General features: G+C 37.3%; 1 protein-coding gene, 1 non-coding gene and 2 pseudogenes across 3 annotated transcripts; 3 read left to right on the plus strand and 1 right to left on the minus strand.

Moving 5' to 3' along the window:
- Position 1: 1 nt before the first annotated feature.
- LOC147483785 (putative pentatricopeptide repeat-containing protein At1g17630 pseudogene) lies at positions 2 to 1,048 on the minus strand (annotated as a pseudogene).
- A 221-nt stretch (positions 1,049 to 1,269) lies between these two features.
- On the plus strand, positions 1,270 to 3,208 carry LOC147483786 (uncharacterized). Its single transcript, XM_086580232.1, has one exon. The coding sequence runs from the start codon at positions 1,564 to 1,566 to the stop codon at positions 3,061 to 3,063; it is 1,500 nt and encodes a 499-aa protein (XP_086436358.1). The 5' UTR covers positions 1,270 to 1,563; the 3' UTR covers positions 3,064 to 3,208.
- Positions 3,209 to 3,266: 58 nt separating this feature from the next.
- On the plus strand, positions 3,267 to 12,251 carry LOC147483787 (tubby-like F-box protein 9; annotated as a pseudogene). The gene is made up of 5 exons (XR_015205535.1): positions 3,267 to 3,275; positions 3,424 to 3,627; positions 3,716 to 3,803; positions 6,534 to 6,663; positions 11,889 to 12,251. The product of XR_015205535.1 is annotated as a tubby-like F-box protein 9 (transcript).
- LOC147483788 (small nucleolar RNA snoR69Y) lies at positions 4,863 to 4,953 on the plus strand. The gene has a single exon (XR_015207058.1). It is a non-coding gene; the product is annotated as a small nucleolar RNA snoR69Y (small nucleolar RNA).
- Positions 12,252 to 18,428: the final 6,177 nt, after the last annotated feature.

The raw sequence follows: 18,428 nt of genomic DNA on the forward strand, positions 1-18,428 counted from the left end.
ACTACCCGTAACCACATGGCCATGGATTTCCCTGCCCAAGTTCAACGCTGCCAGTTCCGGGACATACTGATAGGACGCTGGCGATTGTGACTGCGTTAGGCTCAACATTGACACATTGCATCTTACGGAAGAGTTCTAAACATTCATCAGTCCTCCCCTTATTTGCAAATGCCCCAATGACTGTGCTCCAACTTACAACATTGGGTGTCATCATCGAATGTGCTGATTTTTCCAACCGAGAGAAAAGCTCAAAAGCCTCATCACACAAATCAGCTTCTGCAAAAGAAGACATCAACCCATTCCAACTAACTAAGCTCTTTAACTTGATGTCGGAAAACAAACTCTTCGCTTCATTTATAAATTTGTGCTTGCCATACATCGAGATTAGTGAATTATTTACAAAAATGTAATCATGAAAACCAGCACTTATTACATAACCATGAATCTCCTTACCTTTTGATACTGCACCGACATCTGCACAAACAGATAAACCAACCGCAACTGCCTCAGCAGTTGCCCCAATTCCTTTCCTCCTCATCTCAACAAAAAACTGCATAGCTTTCTCATGTTGCCCACATCGAGCATGAGCCGATGACAGCGACGTCCAAGTCACAAGAGTAGGTTCAAACCCTTCCAATTTCATTCTCTCATAAATCTTAACAGCACCCTCGCAATCATAATTCTGCGAAAAACCCAAAATAACAGTATTCCAAGATATATGAGTTCTACTAGGCATTCTATCAAACACTTTCACAGATAACTCCATACATCCAAGCTTACCATACATACCAACTACTTCATTACCAACATGAAGGTTATATCCAAACCCTGAAACAACAACATGACAATGAACAATCTTACACAACTCTAAACTACCCAATGAACCACACGCTCTTATAATTAGTGGATAACTAAACCCATCAGGAAGAAAATCAAGATTTCTCATTTCAACACAAATTTTCAAAACGTTTTCAAAATGCCCATTATAGACATTAGCTCTCAATATTGAGTTCCACAGCAAAATATTAGATTTAGACTCAATGGGCATGTTGCGCGTCGTGGAGTAGATTAAACTGCGGGTAAACTGAAATAAGACGCGCAGATAGAAACCCAGATGAAATGTTTCCAGTTTGGATGATTTGTTTGCATTGGTGAATAGTGGAACAAGTTTGAAGTAAGTGGTCAAGAGTGTTTGTTTCTTGGTTTGAAGTGATGGTGTGAATGAAGTGAGATAGAAACACGAAGATGTGGACGTAGAGAAATGAGGAGACGACTTGGAGAAGCATGAACCATCAAGGGAAGGAGAATGGTTTTTTCTGGCGGGAATAAAATCAAAGGTAGGTTTATATTGTCGTTGAAATCTCGTGATTATGCCGGTATCTTTGTTAGGGCTACTAGGACTGGGATTTGGCCCAATGGGCGAGCTTGAAACGAGGAAATTGAAGATCAGTTCAACTAAGCACTCAAAAACCCACCAAAACCACTCCAACAAGAAGTCTTCTCGTCTCTTATTTCCATCTCCGCATAAACTAAAACAATCACTATTCCGAAAAGCAAACAACCATGCTTCTCTCTCCAGGTAACTCACCCCGCCACCTGTCCCCCTCCCCATCTCTAAACACCCCAAACACCAATTCATCATCTTCAATTTTTTTACCCACCTCAAAAAAAAGACAAGCCCATGTCCTAGACGAAGAAACATACGGAGACGCGATGGGCTACATAATAGAACGTGATTTCTTCCCTGATTTACCCAAGCTACGTGACCGTTTAGATTGGTTAGTTGCTGTTAAAACTGGTGACCCAATGATAATTAAAGATGCCCAATTAAAGATTCTTGAACGTCGTGGTGGCAAAACTTTACGTACCAATGCTGAAGCCCATTCCAAGACTCCAGGTACCCAGTCGAATTACGTTAATTTGTTGACTACTCCTTTCGATTTTGATAAAACCCCGCAAGTTGTTGAGGGAAATAATGTTGTTGTTGATGGTGATGGGCATGTTGATTCCATTGTTGGGTCGTATAGTCTAGACGAGTTTTGTAGAAGGTATACTAGTGAAGATAATGATAGTTTTAGTAAGATATTAGAAAAGGTTAATAGGAAGAAGAGAGAGAGGTATGGGTTTTTAATAGAAGGGGAGAAAGTGGAAGTGAAATTGTTGGAAGATATTAAGAAAGAACGTGTTACGGATGGGTACGGGACTTCGGATCAGCCGTTGAGTACATTGGAGGGGTGGAAATATACGGCGAAGAATTTGTTAATGTATAATCCGGTGGATAATGGTGAAGTGGCGTTGACGGAAGAAGAGGAGGCGGAGAGGATTAAGGGTTTGACTAAGGAGATTCATGGGACAAACACTAGGTTTCATGGAAAGTTGGTGGATTCTAGACCCAAGGAAGAGGATACTATTGCAGTGATGTATACTCCTGTCGCGGGAGGAACTCCGGTGTTTTCGTCGTATGCGGAAAGAGAAGCGGAGAAAACTAGGAAGTATGATTTGGAAGATATGAGGAAAACTCCGAATCTGTTTTATGTTGAGTCTGGGAAGAAGGCGGATAATGGGTATAACTATGTAAAGACGCCGTCTCCTGCACCTGGTGTTGATGAGTCACCGTTTATTACATGGGGAGAGATTGAAGGGACACCTTTGAGACTGGAACAGGAGGATACACCGGTTGGTATTGGAGGTAGTAGAGGGCCTCAATTCAGTATTGCGTATCCGTCTCCCAGAGATGTCAAGGCTCACTCCTTGTCTAGGGAAGCTGCTCGTAAAACGAGGGAGAGGTCTAAGATGTTTCAGAAACCCCCATTGCCTTCACCAGCTCGTGGAGGTAGTGCTAGTCCAAGTGTCCGAACTCTTTCTCCTGCTGCTCAGAAGTTTGTTAGAAGCATGGCTAAGTCTTCAAGCACAATTGATGAAACTCTTCGTGCCAGCTACCGTGGTGCAAGCCCAATTGCAGGGACTCCAAAAGCAGGTAGGAGCTTGACAAGATTTGGAAGAGATAGTTGCTTCAGTTCTAAGTCACCTGCTTTGAAGGAAGGTTCCAATCCTCCCTGGTAATGTAAATTTATGTACTTCTGATGATGAAATATGTGTTCTTTATAAGCTAATTATGCCATGACTATATAGAAATATCAATATATGTATGAATCTTTTGCTTAATTTCTTATAATTTTATCGAGGTTTGTGATTTAAGATCCAAAAATGTTTGAAAATGAAGGAAATTTGTCTAGTGCATTTTGAGATTCTATTAGTCATTCTGGATGTGGAAGGTATAGATATGTGTTTAAATCGTATTTTGCAAATGTGACTATTCAAGGCCCTATTCCAATATATTTTATCGTATTTTGCAAATGTGACTATTCCAATATATTTCCGATATATATCCAATATTTCCGATATTTCCGATATTTTAAATAGTTTGGACTGGTTACCAAAAAAATAGATATATCCGAAATATCCGATATATATCGGTTTTTGGGTACACCGATATATTCATCAATATCGATATTTTGGGCCTTGGTTTCATGTGCTTGTGTTTGTAAACGATGGAGAGATGTTACCAAAGGAATTGTTAAGTCTCCTAATTCTGGCCAAATCACTTTCCCTGAATCTCTTAAACAGGTTCGATCTAATTCTAAATTTAATTATTTGATCTGTTTTTAAGATTAGACACAAATGTGAGTTTTTTTTTTATAATGTTTTTTTGCAGCCGGGGCCGAGGGACGCTCCGCTACAGTGTTTTATCAAATGGAATAAGAAGAATTCCACGTTTTATCTTTACCTTGGTTTAACACAAAGTAAGATATTATTGTTTATCTAATTTTTCTTTTCGTGTCGTTTTCATTGCCGGATTGTATGAATGGGTGAGTCACCAAATGCAGTATATTGACTTTTGTGCATGCTATTAGATAAGTTTATACTTGTCCTATGAATTGTTTAGGGGTTGGATAGACTTGAATATGGAAATATGTTTTATGTTAGATTAAAGTGGACCGAGAGTTTTTAATTACAGAAGTTGAAACTATACAGTGATTAAAAAATCAACTATTAAGTAGTGATCAAGTTGATTGTGAGATTTTCCACCAACAAGGAGCTGTCGTTTTATCTAAGATTACTATTTTCCTTTGATTTTAATAAAACGTAATTTACCGGGAGAAGTAAAAAAGTTATTTAGTGATTCCTGGAAATGCTTTTGAAGTTGGGAATGTTGTTACCTTTCCTGGACGGAGTATATTACTCTATTCGTAAGACCAAATAAACGTGTCCTGTGATGCAGTCGAATTATAGAACAAAATGCAGTTAAATTTTGTGATACTTCATACTTGCAGGAATTCCAGGGAACTTGTAACCAAAATTTTCTCCTTTTATGAAAATATTTTATTCTACCCACTTTGTCAGGAGCGAAACAACATTTTATATCATGGACCGTGTATGAAAATTAGTATGAGTGGATGATGACAGGCCTCCTCATATCAGTTTTTCTAACTTGAATTTGAAATTGGCCAGTGGCCGTCACATGTGAGAGTTGAACAACTCATCTATCTTGTTTTGGTTTTCAATTGTCAGTTTGTTTCTGTTTGTTTCTTCTATTTCAAATATTGTATGTGGCTTTGATGACAACCTCTAATCCCAGCTCGGTGAGTCCTCTGAGGTCAGGAGAAGATACAATAACATTTCCGAGCAATTTTTCTGGAGGTTTTATTAACTATATCCTTGACTTGAAATGGCTTACAGTCGTAGCTAAATGCAAGTCTACTTTTTTTAGTGCGCTAGCTGGAAAGTGGTCAGTGGCTGTCTTGGTTTAGCGATTGCAATGAATATATTGTGTTTGGTCTTCGTTTGCTGTTGTGAACATTATATTTGGCGATGATGAAAAATACAAATCCCAGCTTGGTGAGACCTTATTTAAGGTCAGGGAGAAGATTTAATAACATGTGTGAGCAATTTTAGATAGGTTATGTAAAGTATACCCTAGATGTGAAATGGCCTACACTCATAGGTTAATGCAAGTCTTCTTGCTGTTGCATCTTTTTAGGAGGTACTATCTGGAAAGTGGTCCGTGACCGTCTCTTGTGTTAGAGATCACGGTTCGCACATCTTGTTTTGGTACTCAATTCTAGGAAGCACAGATACCGATACGCGACACGGATACGATACGACACAGATACACGGACACGGCATTTTTCAAAAATATAGGACACGGATACGTCATAGATACGTTTGAATAATATATATATATATATATATATATATATATAATATACTTCATCTTTCTTCTCTTGCATTTTTTCTTATCTTGGATTTTATTTCACTTTTTTTTTTTTTTTTTTTTTTTTTTTTTGAAGTTCCAAAAAAAATTTGTGAGATTAATATTTCGGCGTATCCCCCATGTATCGGAAATTAAAAAATTAATTAAAAAATTGGATACTCCAAATCGCGTAACCGACACGTATCGGGGCATATCCGTGTCGGACACCTATACTTCACCTTTACAGGAGTATCCGTGCTTCATAGCCTCAATTAGCAGTATTTAATTCTGTTTGTTTTTTCTTCTGTTGTGAATCTTCAATATTCTCTTAATCCCAGCTCGTTGGGACCTTTTTGAGGTCAGGGAGAAGATTACATGACATGGCTGAGAAATTTTTAGTTAGGTTTGATCAAGTATTTCTAGGCATGAAATGGCTTACAGTTGTAGCTGAATGCAGGCATTTTGCGATTGTACCTTTTATGAGGGTACTAGCTCCAAAGTGGTTTGTGGCCATCTCTTGTGTTAGAGATAGCAACTCATAAACCTGTTTTTGTCAATTGCCAGTCATTATTCTGTTTGTTTGTTCTTCTACTTCAACTATTTGTGCTGTGATGAATTGATGATGGCAAATACTAATCCCTGCTCATCGAGACCTTTGAGGTCAGGGAGAAGCTCCGTAATGTCTGAGCAAACTTTTAATAGGTTTTGTGGATTGAAATGGCTTTTCAGTCATAGCTAAATGAAAGTCTTCTTGGGATTGTTCTTTTTTAGGATGGTACTTACTGGAAAGTTGTCAGTGTTAGAGAGGGCTACTATGTGTGATCAATTTTTTGTTAACGTTTCTATACTTTTAAAAGTGGACAGTGGACACTGAATTATCCTTTGCCCTTATAAATGAGGGTATAATAAAAGTTGTGATGGGGCAGGGCTTCCATTCTAGGTGGCTCCTGCACTTAGGCCATGGCCTAGAGGAGCAATATTTTCAAGTGTTTTTCTGGTGGTCTCAACCCTTTACTCCAAGTTGCTTATGTACAGTCGTTTCTTCAAAGACAGGATGATCCGAATTGTATGGCTGCGGGATAAAATTGCTTGTGTTCAGTTTGGTCTACTACATGCGAATTAGACTAGGTCCACATGTTTAATTCAGGGAGCTTGACATGTCAGACCCTTCAGAATTCTGTCTTCTTTTTAGTACTTTGTATCTTTGTTAAAAATGTTATATCTGTATTAAATATTTAAATATGGTTGGGAAATTTCTCAGCTTAGTTGTTTTTTGCAGCTTTCATGGACAAGGGGAAATTTCTGTTAGCAGCACGAAGGTTCAGGCATGGTGCTCATACAGAATATATTATATCGCTTGATGCCGATGACTTGTCCTAGGGGAGTAATGCTTATGCTGGGAAATTGAGGTAAGATTTTCTTTAATTCAAGTCCTTCTGGCTGTGACTTGAACAGTTAAACCTAAGTCAGAGATTGTGGATGTGCTGCTTTTAAATTCACTTTCTTTATCTTTCTTTCTTTTTTAGCAATCCTGTTGTAAACTGCTTGGCATCAACTCCTTTTAGATACGTATAATTTATCCCCTTTTTCTTGGTTTTGTTTTGTTTCGGAAATTATTATCTTTGTCTAATTCTATTTTTGGTCAACTGCTGTTTTTTTATGGTTTATTTAAGTTTTTCAACAGTCCAACTTGTGGTGTACAGGCAATGCGTGTGATACTGTGATGAGATTTTTCAAACAACTGCATAATAATTAGACCAAACACTGAAAGGAACTCTAGAGTATCCATATTAATTATCACTAGCCTCATGCCACGTGCCTATCACGTGGAACAATCTCAAACCCCACTATTATTATTTTTTCTAATTTTAAATTTACAATAGAAGTGAATTACTATTTTATCTCTATATGTGCAATCATTTTTCTCACCCCGGAGCCCACCAAGTCTACACTTTTTGCTAGAAAACAAATTTGATAATTGTGAAAATACAATTTTGCCCCCAAAAAAATAGAAAAAAACAAAAATAATTATACAATTACCAAAATATCCCTACGTCCATACCAATCCTTATTCACTCAACCCCTCATTTTTCTATATATTAAGGCCCTGTTTGGTAGCCTGTATAGCCCATCCTATTCATGGGTTAGGGTGCACTATCCCTGTTATTCTGTTTGGTTCCTATATTTTGGGCCCAAGTCTCAGCCATATGCTATTAGTTGGTTGGCCCAACCCCAAAAACTAGGGATAATGGTATCCATTGGAAAGCAATGGATTCTCGATCTACATTAGAGTATACACATAAAATTAAAAAAAAAAAAAAAAAAAGAAGAAAGATAAAAAAAAGACCTGAAACCTTGTGTCTCTCGATTACTTCTTGCTACTATCTCTCTCTCTATTATTGGTAAGGTAATGGAAGTTGTTATCTTACATATTTTATCTTTTATGTTATCCCTGGTAACAATTGTGTTATCTTACCCTAAATCCACTAACCTTTTCGTACTCTAACCTTGTGTTATCTTACCCTCGTACTCTCTTAATTAGTTGGCTTAGAGTACTCTATCTTGAAACTTAATAGTACTGTACTTAATATTTATTCAATTCCCAAGCTACTCTGTGCCCCTTTGTATCTCTGTTTTCAAGCTCCCACCGAAATTATTAAAAATCTAAAACGACCAATTTGATGTGGATATTGCAAGAGGTTCCATATATTATTATATGTCGATAGACCAACCACACCAAAAACTCAATGTGCTTAAGAAACTATAAGCTATAGCAGACATCCCGCATGCTTGAGATTGAGGAACGAGTGAGAATATGTAGGGAAAAAAGTGGAACAGGTCTGGGCCGTCTGGCTATTGCAAGTGCTAAAACATTCTAAATTTAGTAGGTGACTTTAGGATTTCGCTTACAAGTCACGCCCTTGTTCATCCCATAGGCACATACTTGGTTCAGGTGACAGAAAGATTGCCTGATGAATGATTGTAGCGCCTCACACTCATAGTTTCCTACTCATTTTAAGATTCACTAATCACTATATATATATTAGGCATGTAGCTACTCACAGTGCTATTTTTAGGTGTCGCAACTCCTTAACAGCCATGTCGTTTTAGATGGTATATATAGAATCTTCATAATTACTGAAATTTAAGGTTAGTTCATGTGGGAGAAGAAAGAGACAGTGTGTGCCTATCGGTTGTACATGATGAATGGGCGTACATTTGTGTGCCTATCGGTTGTACATGATGAAACTTTTCGAGTCCACTCCCCAGATCCATTTCAATGATGTCCAAACTATTTTTATTTTTTTATTTATTTGTGTGATATTGTAGAAATTGAGAACTTCGCACTTTATATATATTTTCAGCTAATTTGGGTTATACTCTTTCATGCCACTTTCGACCAACGAATTATTATGTTTTTAACTTTGAAAGAATGGAGAAAGAGACCGCAGAATGTTAAAGGCCAAAGCATAAGAGGGCGGTGTGGGCGCCTCCAATGGATAAAAATTTTATGAAACTTATGGTGGCGCAAGTGCATGATGGACAATACCTTGATGGCCAATTTAGTAAACATGCTTGGAAGCATATAGTACGCTTCAAAGCTAAATTTGGTCCCAATTATGATCTAGAAATTTTAAAGAATCACTATAGAGCATTGAAGAAGAACCATAGTGCTATAAGAACTTTAATTGATCAAAGTGGATTTGGTTGGGATAATGATAGAAAATGGTGTATCTTTGATGATGACCCGGGTTTGGGATGATTATGTCAAGGTGATTTTCTTACTTTACTTTAAGAACTTTTTGTCTTCCAAAGAACCATAATTCATCACTAGAAAATTATGTTCACCATATCTAGCACCCGTTTGAATTTGGAGAACTAAGTCTATTACAGGATATGAGGACTTGTGCATAATATTTGGTGATGGTGGGGCTAGTGGGAAACATAGTCGATGCCTAGTGAGAAAGTTATGAACCATGAAAACATATTACGAAGATAATCTGAATGGAGAGGGGTCCCAAAGTCCACTTGTTGGTTCATGATTTGGGTAATAATACTCTAAAACCGATCAATTTGGACCCGGTGAGTTTGAAGCTTGTGCCCAACTCAAAAAGAGAGGCGACCAAAGATGATGCCAAACCATCATGATTCTAAAAAGCCGCGTCCCTAAAAGCAGAGGGTATGGTAGATGCTATTCAAAGCATGGCAACAAAGCATTTCTTGAAATAGCAAACAAGAAGAAAGAAATTGCAACACCTAATTACATCGTGCGAAGCAAAGTTGATTGTTGAATTAGAAGCCATTCCCGATCTTGATGACCGTACTTTCATGCGAGCCTTGGATTTCTTAGAAGATGAAAAGAAAGCAAGGGTGTTCATGGGGAACTGCGTATGGAAAGGCGAAAAGGAATGGTTGCTTTATCAATTTGAAGAAAAGTGATAAGCAAGTTTATAACTTATTTTTTGTTGATCCCCAATATATTTGATGTGGAAAAATGCATACTTTGTTTGTTGGTCTATTGGAGATCATTAGGTGTCCAGTGTAAAGTAGACTTTATGAGTCTAGTAGTATATATTTTGCAAAGGTGCGTTATTGGATATATATTTATTTTGTTAATTATGGTCACTTATGGGAATGCAAAATTTGCTTGATTGAACATGTGTTTGTTCTATGTATTTAATGAGAATGCAAAACTTATTTGACCGTGAAGTTTGTTCTATTTATGCAATGGAGTAGTATTTTTATATTTGCTATGAAAATTATGTTTATCGGTGTTATGTAATACAACTTAAATATATTATTTGCTTAATAAATGTGTTGCCAATGGGGCTATACTATGTCCGGCGACTCGATGAAGAAGATATGATAATGCAAGCGGCATGTGTTACTACCATGTTAACAAACGGGTTATTATCAATATTATGTCGATAAAATTCCTTGCCGCGCCGGCTCTTAGTGGCCTTGAACGGGTTGAAGAAGTGCTTCTTGGACATGGTCTTGGATTGCCAAGAAAACTTTCGTATGGAAAAACCGTGTTCTTGCGATTGTGTGATATTTTACAAACGAAAGGTCTACTCACTCACTCACGATCTGATGCGAGGTTGAGGAACAACTAGCAATATTTATGTATACAATTGGTCATAACGAGCGTGTCGAACCATTCAAGAACGTTTTTCAGCGTGCGGAGAAACTATTAGCCGCCACTTCAACAATGTCTTGAATGCAATAGTAGCACTATCCGAAGATTTTCTACAACCCGGCGGGATCTAGTACTCCTCTTCTTGGCGGTGGTTATAGATTTTATCCGTATTTTAAGGTATTGACTACGATATGATTATAATTTTTTTAAACTTAAATTGCATGATGCATTTTAAATAGTTTGTTTTTTTATTACTTAAAATATCGTCTATTAGGATTGTGTTGGAGCAATAGATGGAACACATATCCCTGCATTGATTGGTTCAAAGGAGAGAGTTCCTTTTATAAATAGGAAAGGAATTGTTACGCCAAAATGTTTTGGTGGCATGTTAGTTTGACTTGCGGTTTCAATATGTTCTTGCCGGTTGGGAAGGTTAAATTCTCTGATTCATGTTTTAAATTCAGCACTAACAAGGGAAGACAAATTACAAGTTTGAAGGTACATAATGCTTATTATTATGTTAAATCTTGTGGATTCTTTTGTCATGCTTAATATTCCAAAACCCTTTATACTATTTGAACATGTTTATGATCATAATGCTTAATTTTATTTAATTTGAAATGTAGGTAAATATTATTTGGTGATCACGGGCTATGCCAATGCACCAAATTTTATTGCTCCATTTAAGTGGCACTCGTTATCATTTAAAAGAATTTGGAGTGTTGCATCCTACAAATTACAAAGAGTTATTCAATCTTAAGCCATTCATCTTTGAGGAATTATCATTGGAATCTTGAAAAAGCGGTTTGCTATTTTGGCTCTTCCACCTCCATATCCGTTTGAAACACAAGTAAAGATAGTAATAGCATGTTGCATTCTACACAATCACATCTGAAGAGAGAAACATAATGATGAATTTTTGATAAGGATCAAAGAGAGCAAGAAGAACTTGAAGGAGACTCGGAATGAGGAGACAAGATCTAGAAAACCTTAGTAGAAATAGAATCAGAAATTGCATCAGTTATAGAAAGTCTATTGCCATTGCAATGTGGAATGACTATTGTGACTATCACAATGCAGATTGATGTAATACTTTTGATTTTGCTTTGGATTTGTTTCATGTTAAGAATGAAATGACCAGTTATACTTGTTTCAAATTAAATATTTTGTGGAATTGTTTTTTTTTGGGTGAGAATATGGACATTGTATTTAAGTTATTATTTTCTTTGACTTATAATGTTCTATTATTTTTTTTCAAATATGTAACAGGTTATCAGTGTAACAGATACAATGTGAACCAAACAGTGGGCATGCTGAACTTGTGACAGAACAATTGGCAGCCAAACAACTTCCAGATTAACCTGCTTTAAGTTGCACATCTACAGAATTAGATCAGCTAATCCAGGTTGGCTACTACAAATTTTTCTACTGCCAAACAGAGCCTAAAGATTTACATCTCTTCACTCCACTGAAGCCCTAAATTATCTTTTGCAGCTCGGATTTTCTTGGTACCAAATTTACCATTTATGATAGTCAGCCTCCATATGAGGGTGCAAAGCCATCTAGCAGCCGAGCAAGCCGGAGATTTGCAAGTAAACAAATCAGCCCCCAAGTTCCTGCTGGCAACTTCGAGATTGGGCAGATATCTTACAAGTTTAATCTGTTGAAATCAAGAGGTCCAAGACGGATGCTCTGCATGCTACAATGTCCATCGACTAGACCGAAGAGTGATGATGAACTTAAGAATGATGATGAATCTAAGAAACCGACCTCTTTGCAAAACTCAACATCCTCTACTGGTTCCATGGTCTTAAAGAACAAATTGAAGTAGAAATTCGTAGTGTGTTTTCTTCTAAAGTCTATGGTCCCAATTCATTCAAAGATTGAATGCATGCAACTATGCAAGAGGTCATAAAACAGCTCTCGTGCTTGCCAAACAGCATCTCTCCAATCGGCTGTGTAAACCTTTACACCCAATACACACAAAAAAGTCGGTCCAATAACAAAAATCCCAAGGGGTAATTCCACCATGCACTTACAAACTGTTAAAAGCCTAGGGCGTTTACGAAAATAACGTGTCGATTCAAATGCATACAGACGTTGTTTCAAGCAAGGCCCAAAATATCCCGATATATCTTATATATCACCGATATATATCGTTTTTTTGGTACACCGATATGGATATATTCGATACATTTCAACTTAATATTGAATATTTTTTTTCCCGATATATATCGTAATTTCCTATATAACGATATATATCGATCGATATATACGATATATATCGTTATAAATTGTTGACTTTGACCGATATTATTGACTTTGACTAAATATTGCTGACTTTGACTAATATATTGACGATATTTTTGATATAATTGACGATGTTTCCGATATAATCAACGATATTTTTGAGATATCGACATACAAAACAAAATTTAGACTGGTCAACAAAAAAATGAATATATTCGATGTATTTGATATATATCAGTTTTTGGGTACATCGAAATATTAACCGAATTCGATATTTTGGGCCTTGGTTTCAAGTGACGTGCCAAACTTCTTTCTTCTTCTTGCCCCAAATGTTACTTCCTCTTTTCTCAAATTTCATCAATGGCTATCTTTTTTTTTTCTCTCCACCAGTGCATAGCAAGTTTAACAACATACCCATTTAGCTGAAATTATTGCCACCAAATTACAAGTATCTCATAGCCAATTCTCATTTGCTTATTGATTATATTTTTTTTTGAAAAATCTGATGATATTGGGTTTTATTTAATTTTTTTTCCTCTTTTTGCCTAATTTAATTCCGAAGCCACAAACTTATATATAGGTTACTATATGCATTCATTTTAATGGCTTAAGCCTTTTGAGATGGGGATTTGGTTTTTTTATACAGTATAAGAGTTAGACATTTGAAGATGCATAGGTAAGCACACCCCATGTTGGTTGAAATTGGAGAGATATTCTCAAAACACTAGAGACATTGAAGATTCTTGTAGTTCTTCAATTCGTTGGCAGAGTATTTGAATGACTATGAATTATGGACAAGACCCATTCGAATTCGAAGAATTATAATAAAGTTGATCTTTTGAAGAAGACATGGAGATTGTGTTGAAAGATTTCAAAGACTCGGACTTTGTGATGAAAAACTTGGAAAAAAACCATAAAATTATGTGCTTGAAGACGTATTTGGCGGGGCAATATTCAAGAAGATGTATGTATGCAACCAAAATTAAGTGATAGGTCATCCGATTTCTTACATACAAATTTGTAAAGTTTTTGCATTTGGAGCAATTCGAGTGTGTGAATTTCCACACCATCTACTAGTGTGGATTGAGGGTTGTAAAATTCTAGTGGCTCAAATGTGGAGGTGTAAACTTACACCACCCATTGGAGATACCCTAAGCCTATACCTCCTTTTTATTTTCAAAAAGTAAAAGAAAAAATCCATTATCTAAAAGTATGAAAATAAAATAAGCTTATGCCCGGCCTTCATGGCAGATATATCGTCACACTTATTATCTCCTTATATAAATCACAATGAAAATGGAAAAAAAATTTAAAGGACAAAAAGAAAAACAAAACGCAAAAAGATATTTCAAAATGATAAAGATACTAACTCCCGATTCTTCTATATGTCTGATAGATACATTTCGATATGTAAGTATATATTTTCAACCATCCCATTGTCACACATTGTAGTGGATTTCAAGCCAAGTATTACTATGCTCAAGCTTGACTTACTTTTTAACAGTTGCTCAAACTTGTTTCACATATTAGGTGCCCGATGTTATGTTACAAGGATCAACATTAAAACTCCGAGAAATGAAAATGAAGTTGATGATAGTGGGAGATTTGAAGATGGAGGGTAATTGTTCGATTTGGGATGAGAGAAAGAGACGGTGATTGGAAAGTTTTAGCATAGTTGACTTGTGTAGAAAGGAGAAAGAGAAAGAGAGGGAAAAAAAACGAGTAGAAAGAAATTATGACATTCACTATACTGAACATGCACTGTAAATTTGGTCCCCTTAGGGCATCACCAATACAAAACTTCAAAACCCAGGGCCACGTCATCTTTTTGGCGTGTCATGTTAGTTTTTTGGAGGGCAACTCAAGAAGAAAAAAGAGTAGCAAAACTCTATATTGATGGATGTTCCAGTGGAGAAGATAAGTACTCCTCTAAACCATGCGAAAAAAAATAAACTTGTCACATGCTGAGTTAAGTGAGGTTAAATGTCCAAGGGGGGCCTCAAAGATTTGGAGAGGCATTATCAAGGCAAGAGATGAAATCCTCCCTCAGTTATGCTGGCACATTGGATTAGGAAATGAAATAGACATATGGATGGATTCCTGGATACCTACCTTGCCAAACAAAAAACCTTTTGGCCCCCCGCCATCAAATAACCCGTACAAGAGAGTAGCTGATCTAATAGATTCGGAAAACCACACATGGAAAACAAATATTCTGGATAGCCTCTTTCTTCCTAACATTGTGAGGGAAATTATGAAAATACCACTCAGTCAAAATGAACATGTAGACACCATCAGATGGATGAAGGAACAAAATGGGGAACTGAGCGTAAAATCTATCTACAAATACCTCAGCACAAAGACAGATGAAAACGAGCAAAATCCACACCTCTTGAAACAGTTATGGCATACGGATACAACAGAAAGAGTCAAGTTGTTCTTCTGGAAAGCTGTCACAAACAATCTTCCCACAAGGGAGAACTTGAGGAATAGGACTATTACTAACTTTACAACTTGCCCGCGTTGTAATAACCAGGTGGAATCTACTTCTCATGCACTTTTCCATTGCAATATGCTAAGGCATATCTAGTATGCTTCTAAACTTTCCATTAGAACGGACCACTGGAACCAAACTGATTCAATCAGTACTATTTGCTCTAACCTACACGACAAAACCATTTTAAGGAACACTATAAGTATTTTCGCCACTACTATGTTATCCATTTGGATTAGTAGAAATGACATTGTTTTCAACCAAAAACATACAAATGTCTTCAGCATTATACGTAGAGCTACAACCTTTATTACAAACAATGAAAATCCTTTCTCCAAAAATAACCATTTACACATGTGGCCACAAATAAACAACAATTGGCACTACCTTACCACAGATGCCTCTTGGGATTGTAACACAAACCAATTAGGAATAGGTTGTTCCTTATGGAATAACTTTGGTTACTGTATTGGTGTAGGACACAGTAAAGACACGGCTTCTGACCCAGAAGAGGCAGAGGCACAAGCTATTCGAGGTGGACTAGATGATTGGGGATCCAATGTCTCGCTGTTTTGACGGACTGCAAAAACTTAGCTGAAAATTTGCAACACAGGGGAACAAGTTTATCTTGGGGAGCTACCTCAGTAGCACATGATATTTATGCTTGTACTTTAGTGTTGAATGTCTGTACTTTTCACTTTATCCGTAGGGATTCTAATTTTGTTTCTCATGCTCTGGCTAGAAGGGGTAGGCGAGCTCCTCCTTATTTTAGTTTAAATCATGCTACGACAAGATCTCTTATTCAAATGTGTGGATGATGTAAACTCTGTAGGAAGCTCTTCCTAAATTTCGGATGTAAACTATGTAGGAAGCTCTTCCTAAATTTCGGAAGTGTCTTCCTTTTATCTATAAAAAATAAAAATAAAAATGAGGTTATGTACTTTGGGCTCTGGCTTTCGGGTCCTTTAAAACCATCCATAGAAATGAAGTCAGTTATCCTGGATTTTAAATTTTGGGGCCCATTTAAGAGCTACGGTTGGTAGCTGTTTATTGGATTGGTCCTCCAAATTTGAAGATAAAGTCCCGGATACAGCCCCGTTGGTGATGCCTTTATCCCAAAAGACCTCCTAATAAAGAAAGCCCACCGCCCAATAAAAATCTTTTGAGATCCAGATTCAATTCAAGTCGGTTCTAGTGTCGCAGACAAAAACGAACGGAATTCGGAACGAAAGTAAACCAGAACCTTCTTCATCCAAACTTGCCACTTCTCGTCTCTTATTTCCATCTCCACATCAACTAAAACAATCACTATTCCGAAAAGCAAACAACCATGCTTCTCTCTCCAAGTAACTCACCCCGCCACCTGTCCCCCTCCCCATCTCTAAACACCCCAAACACCAATTCATCATCTTCAATTTTTTTACCCACCTCAAAAAAAAGACAAGCCCATGTCCTAGACGAAGAAACATACGGAGACGCGATGGGCTACATAATAGAACGTGATTTCTTCCCTGACTTACCCAAGCTACATGATCGTTTATATTGGTTAGTTGCTTTGTTAAAACTGGTGACCCAATGACAATTAAAGATGCCCAATTAAAGATTCTTGAACGTCGTCTTTGGAAAAACTTTACGTACCAATCTTTGAAGCCCATTCCAAGACTCCGTGTACCCAAATAATTACGTTAATTTGTTGACTACTCCTTTTTATTTTGATAAAACCCCGCAAGTTGTTGAGGGAAATAATGTTGTTGTTGATGGTGATGGGCATGTTGATTCAATTGTTGGGTCGTATAGTCTAGACGAGTTTTGTAGAAGGTATACTAGTGAAGATAATGATAGTTTTAGTAAGATATTAGAAAAGGTTAATAGGAAGAAGAGAGAGAGGTATGGGTTTTTAATAGAAGGGGAGAAAGTGGAAGTTAAATTGTTGGAAGATATTAAGAAAGAACGTGTTACGGATGGGTACGGGACTTCGGATCAGCCGTTGAGTACATTGGAGGGGTGGAAATATACGGCGAAGAATTTGTTAATGTATAATCCGGTGGATAATGGTGAAGTGGCGTTGACAGAATTCCACCTCCAGCTGCAACTGTCTTGGACACAATTCCACGTTGTCCTTCAGTTTCGACTTAATAACTTCTGAGGCCCACTTAACATTTGCTTGTCGATTAGTTGCAACAACTTCATCTTGTGGACAAGTGTGTGCCTCTGTCAATGTTATAATAACCCATATATCAGAACCAGTGGCCGGTTTTGCATACATATGAAATGTACATCCAACAGCCTTACATTTCATCACCACCCTTTCAGGAGTAGTACTTGCACGACGCAAATCAAACATGTTTGCTATTGCATACAACTTCATGTCTTTGATAAGATCATCTCGAGTAGGGTAGTGTTGTCCAACTTTAGGAGGGATAAACTTCACCTGCAAATGAGCAGGAGTAACATCCAAACCAGTACCTTCAAGGTTCGGACTATGGGAAGAGTCGAGATTCTGACATCCTTGATGTAAGTTTTTCGGATTTCAGGTCAATAGGTGAAACTACCACAGCATCAACCATTCCCTCCAAATCAAAATCAAATTGACTTTGTCGTCCTTCGCCATTCTTAGTAATTGTCATAGGCATGCCCCACCCCCAAAAAAATTCTTCACCACGGTTCGGAGTAGACCATCGATCACCACCATCTCCATCCAATACCTGGACTTCACTATCATCATCATCATCCAAGACTCCTTCTTGCCCCCCTTCACCACGGTGCGGAGTTGACCATCGATCACCATCATCTCCATCCATTACCTGGACTTCACTATCATCATCATCATCCATGACTCCTTCTTGCCCCCCTTCACCACGGTTCGGAGTAGACCATCGATCACCATCATCTCCATCTAATACCTGGACTTCACTATCATCATCATCATCCATGACTCCTTCTTGCCCTATGATGCCTTCATCATCAATAGGTCCATCCAATACTACCACATACATCTTCTTCTTCTATTTCAACATCATGTAGTATTTCAACTTCATCTCTATCACCCACAATCTCATCAATAGTTACATTGGTGGCAATTCTATATTCGTCAAGAACGACCACTACATCTCCATACGGATTTTCGCTATCAAATTCATCATAATCAGGTTGATCAAGATCTCCAACACCAGTTTCACCAAAGTCCGCATTGGATTTTGCTGCGATATATTAGTGAAGAATATATCAGTAACAAGACTATATGATACTTGAAACATAGAAACCACATACCTTCAAACAAATCAGGAAGT

This window comes from Coptis chinensis, chromosome 8 (genome assembly GCF_015680905.1).
Source record: "Coptis chinensis isolate HL-2020 chromosome 8, ASM1568090v1, whole genome shotgun sequence".
Taxonomy (NCBI): domain Eukaryota; kingdom Viridiplantae; phylum Streptophyta; class Magnoliopsida; order Ranunculales; family Ranunculaceae; genus Coptis; species Coptis chinensis.

Excerpts from the sequence above, each read along its gene's own strand:
- LOC147483786 (XM_086580232.1), top strand. The coding sequence starts at position 1,564 with ATGCTTCTCTCTCCAGGTAACTCACCCCGCCACCTGTCCCCCTCCCCA.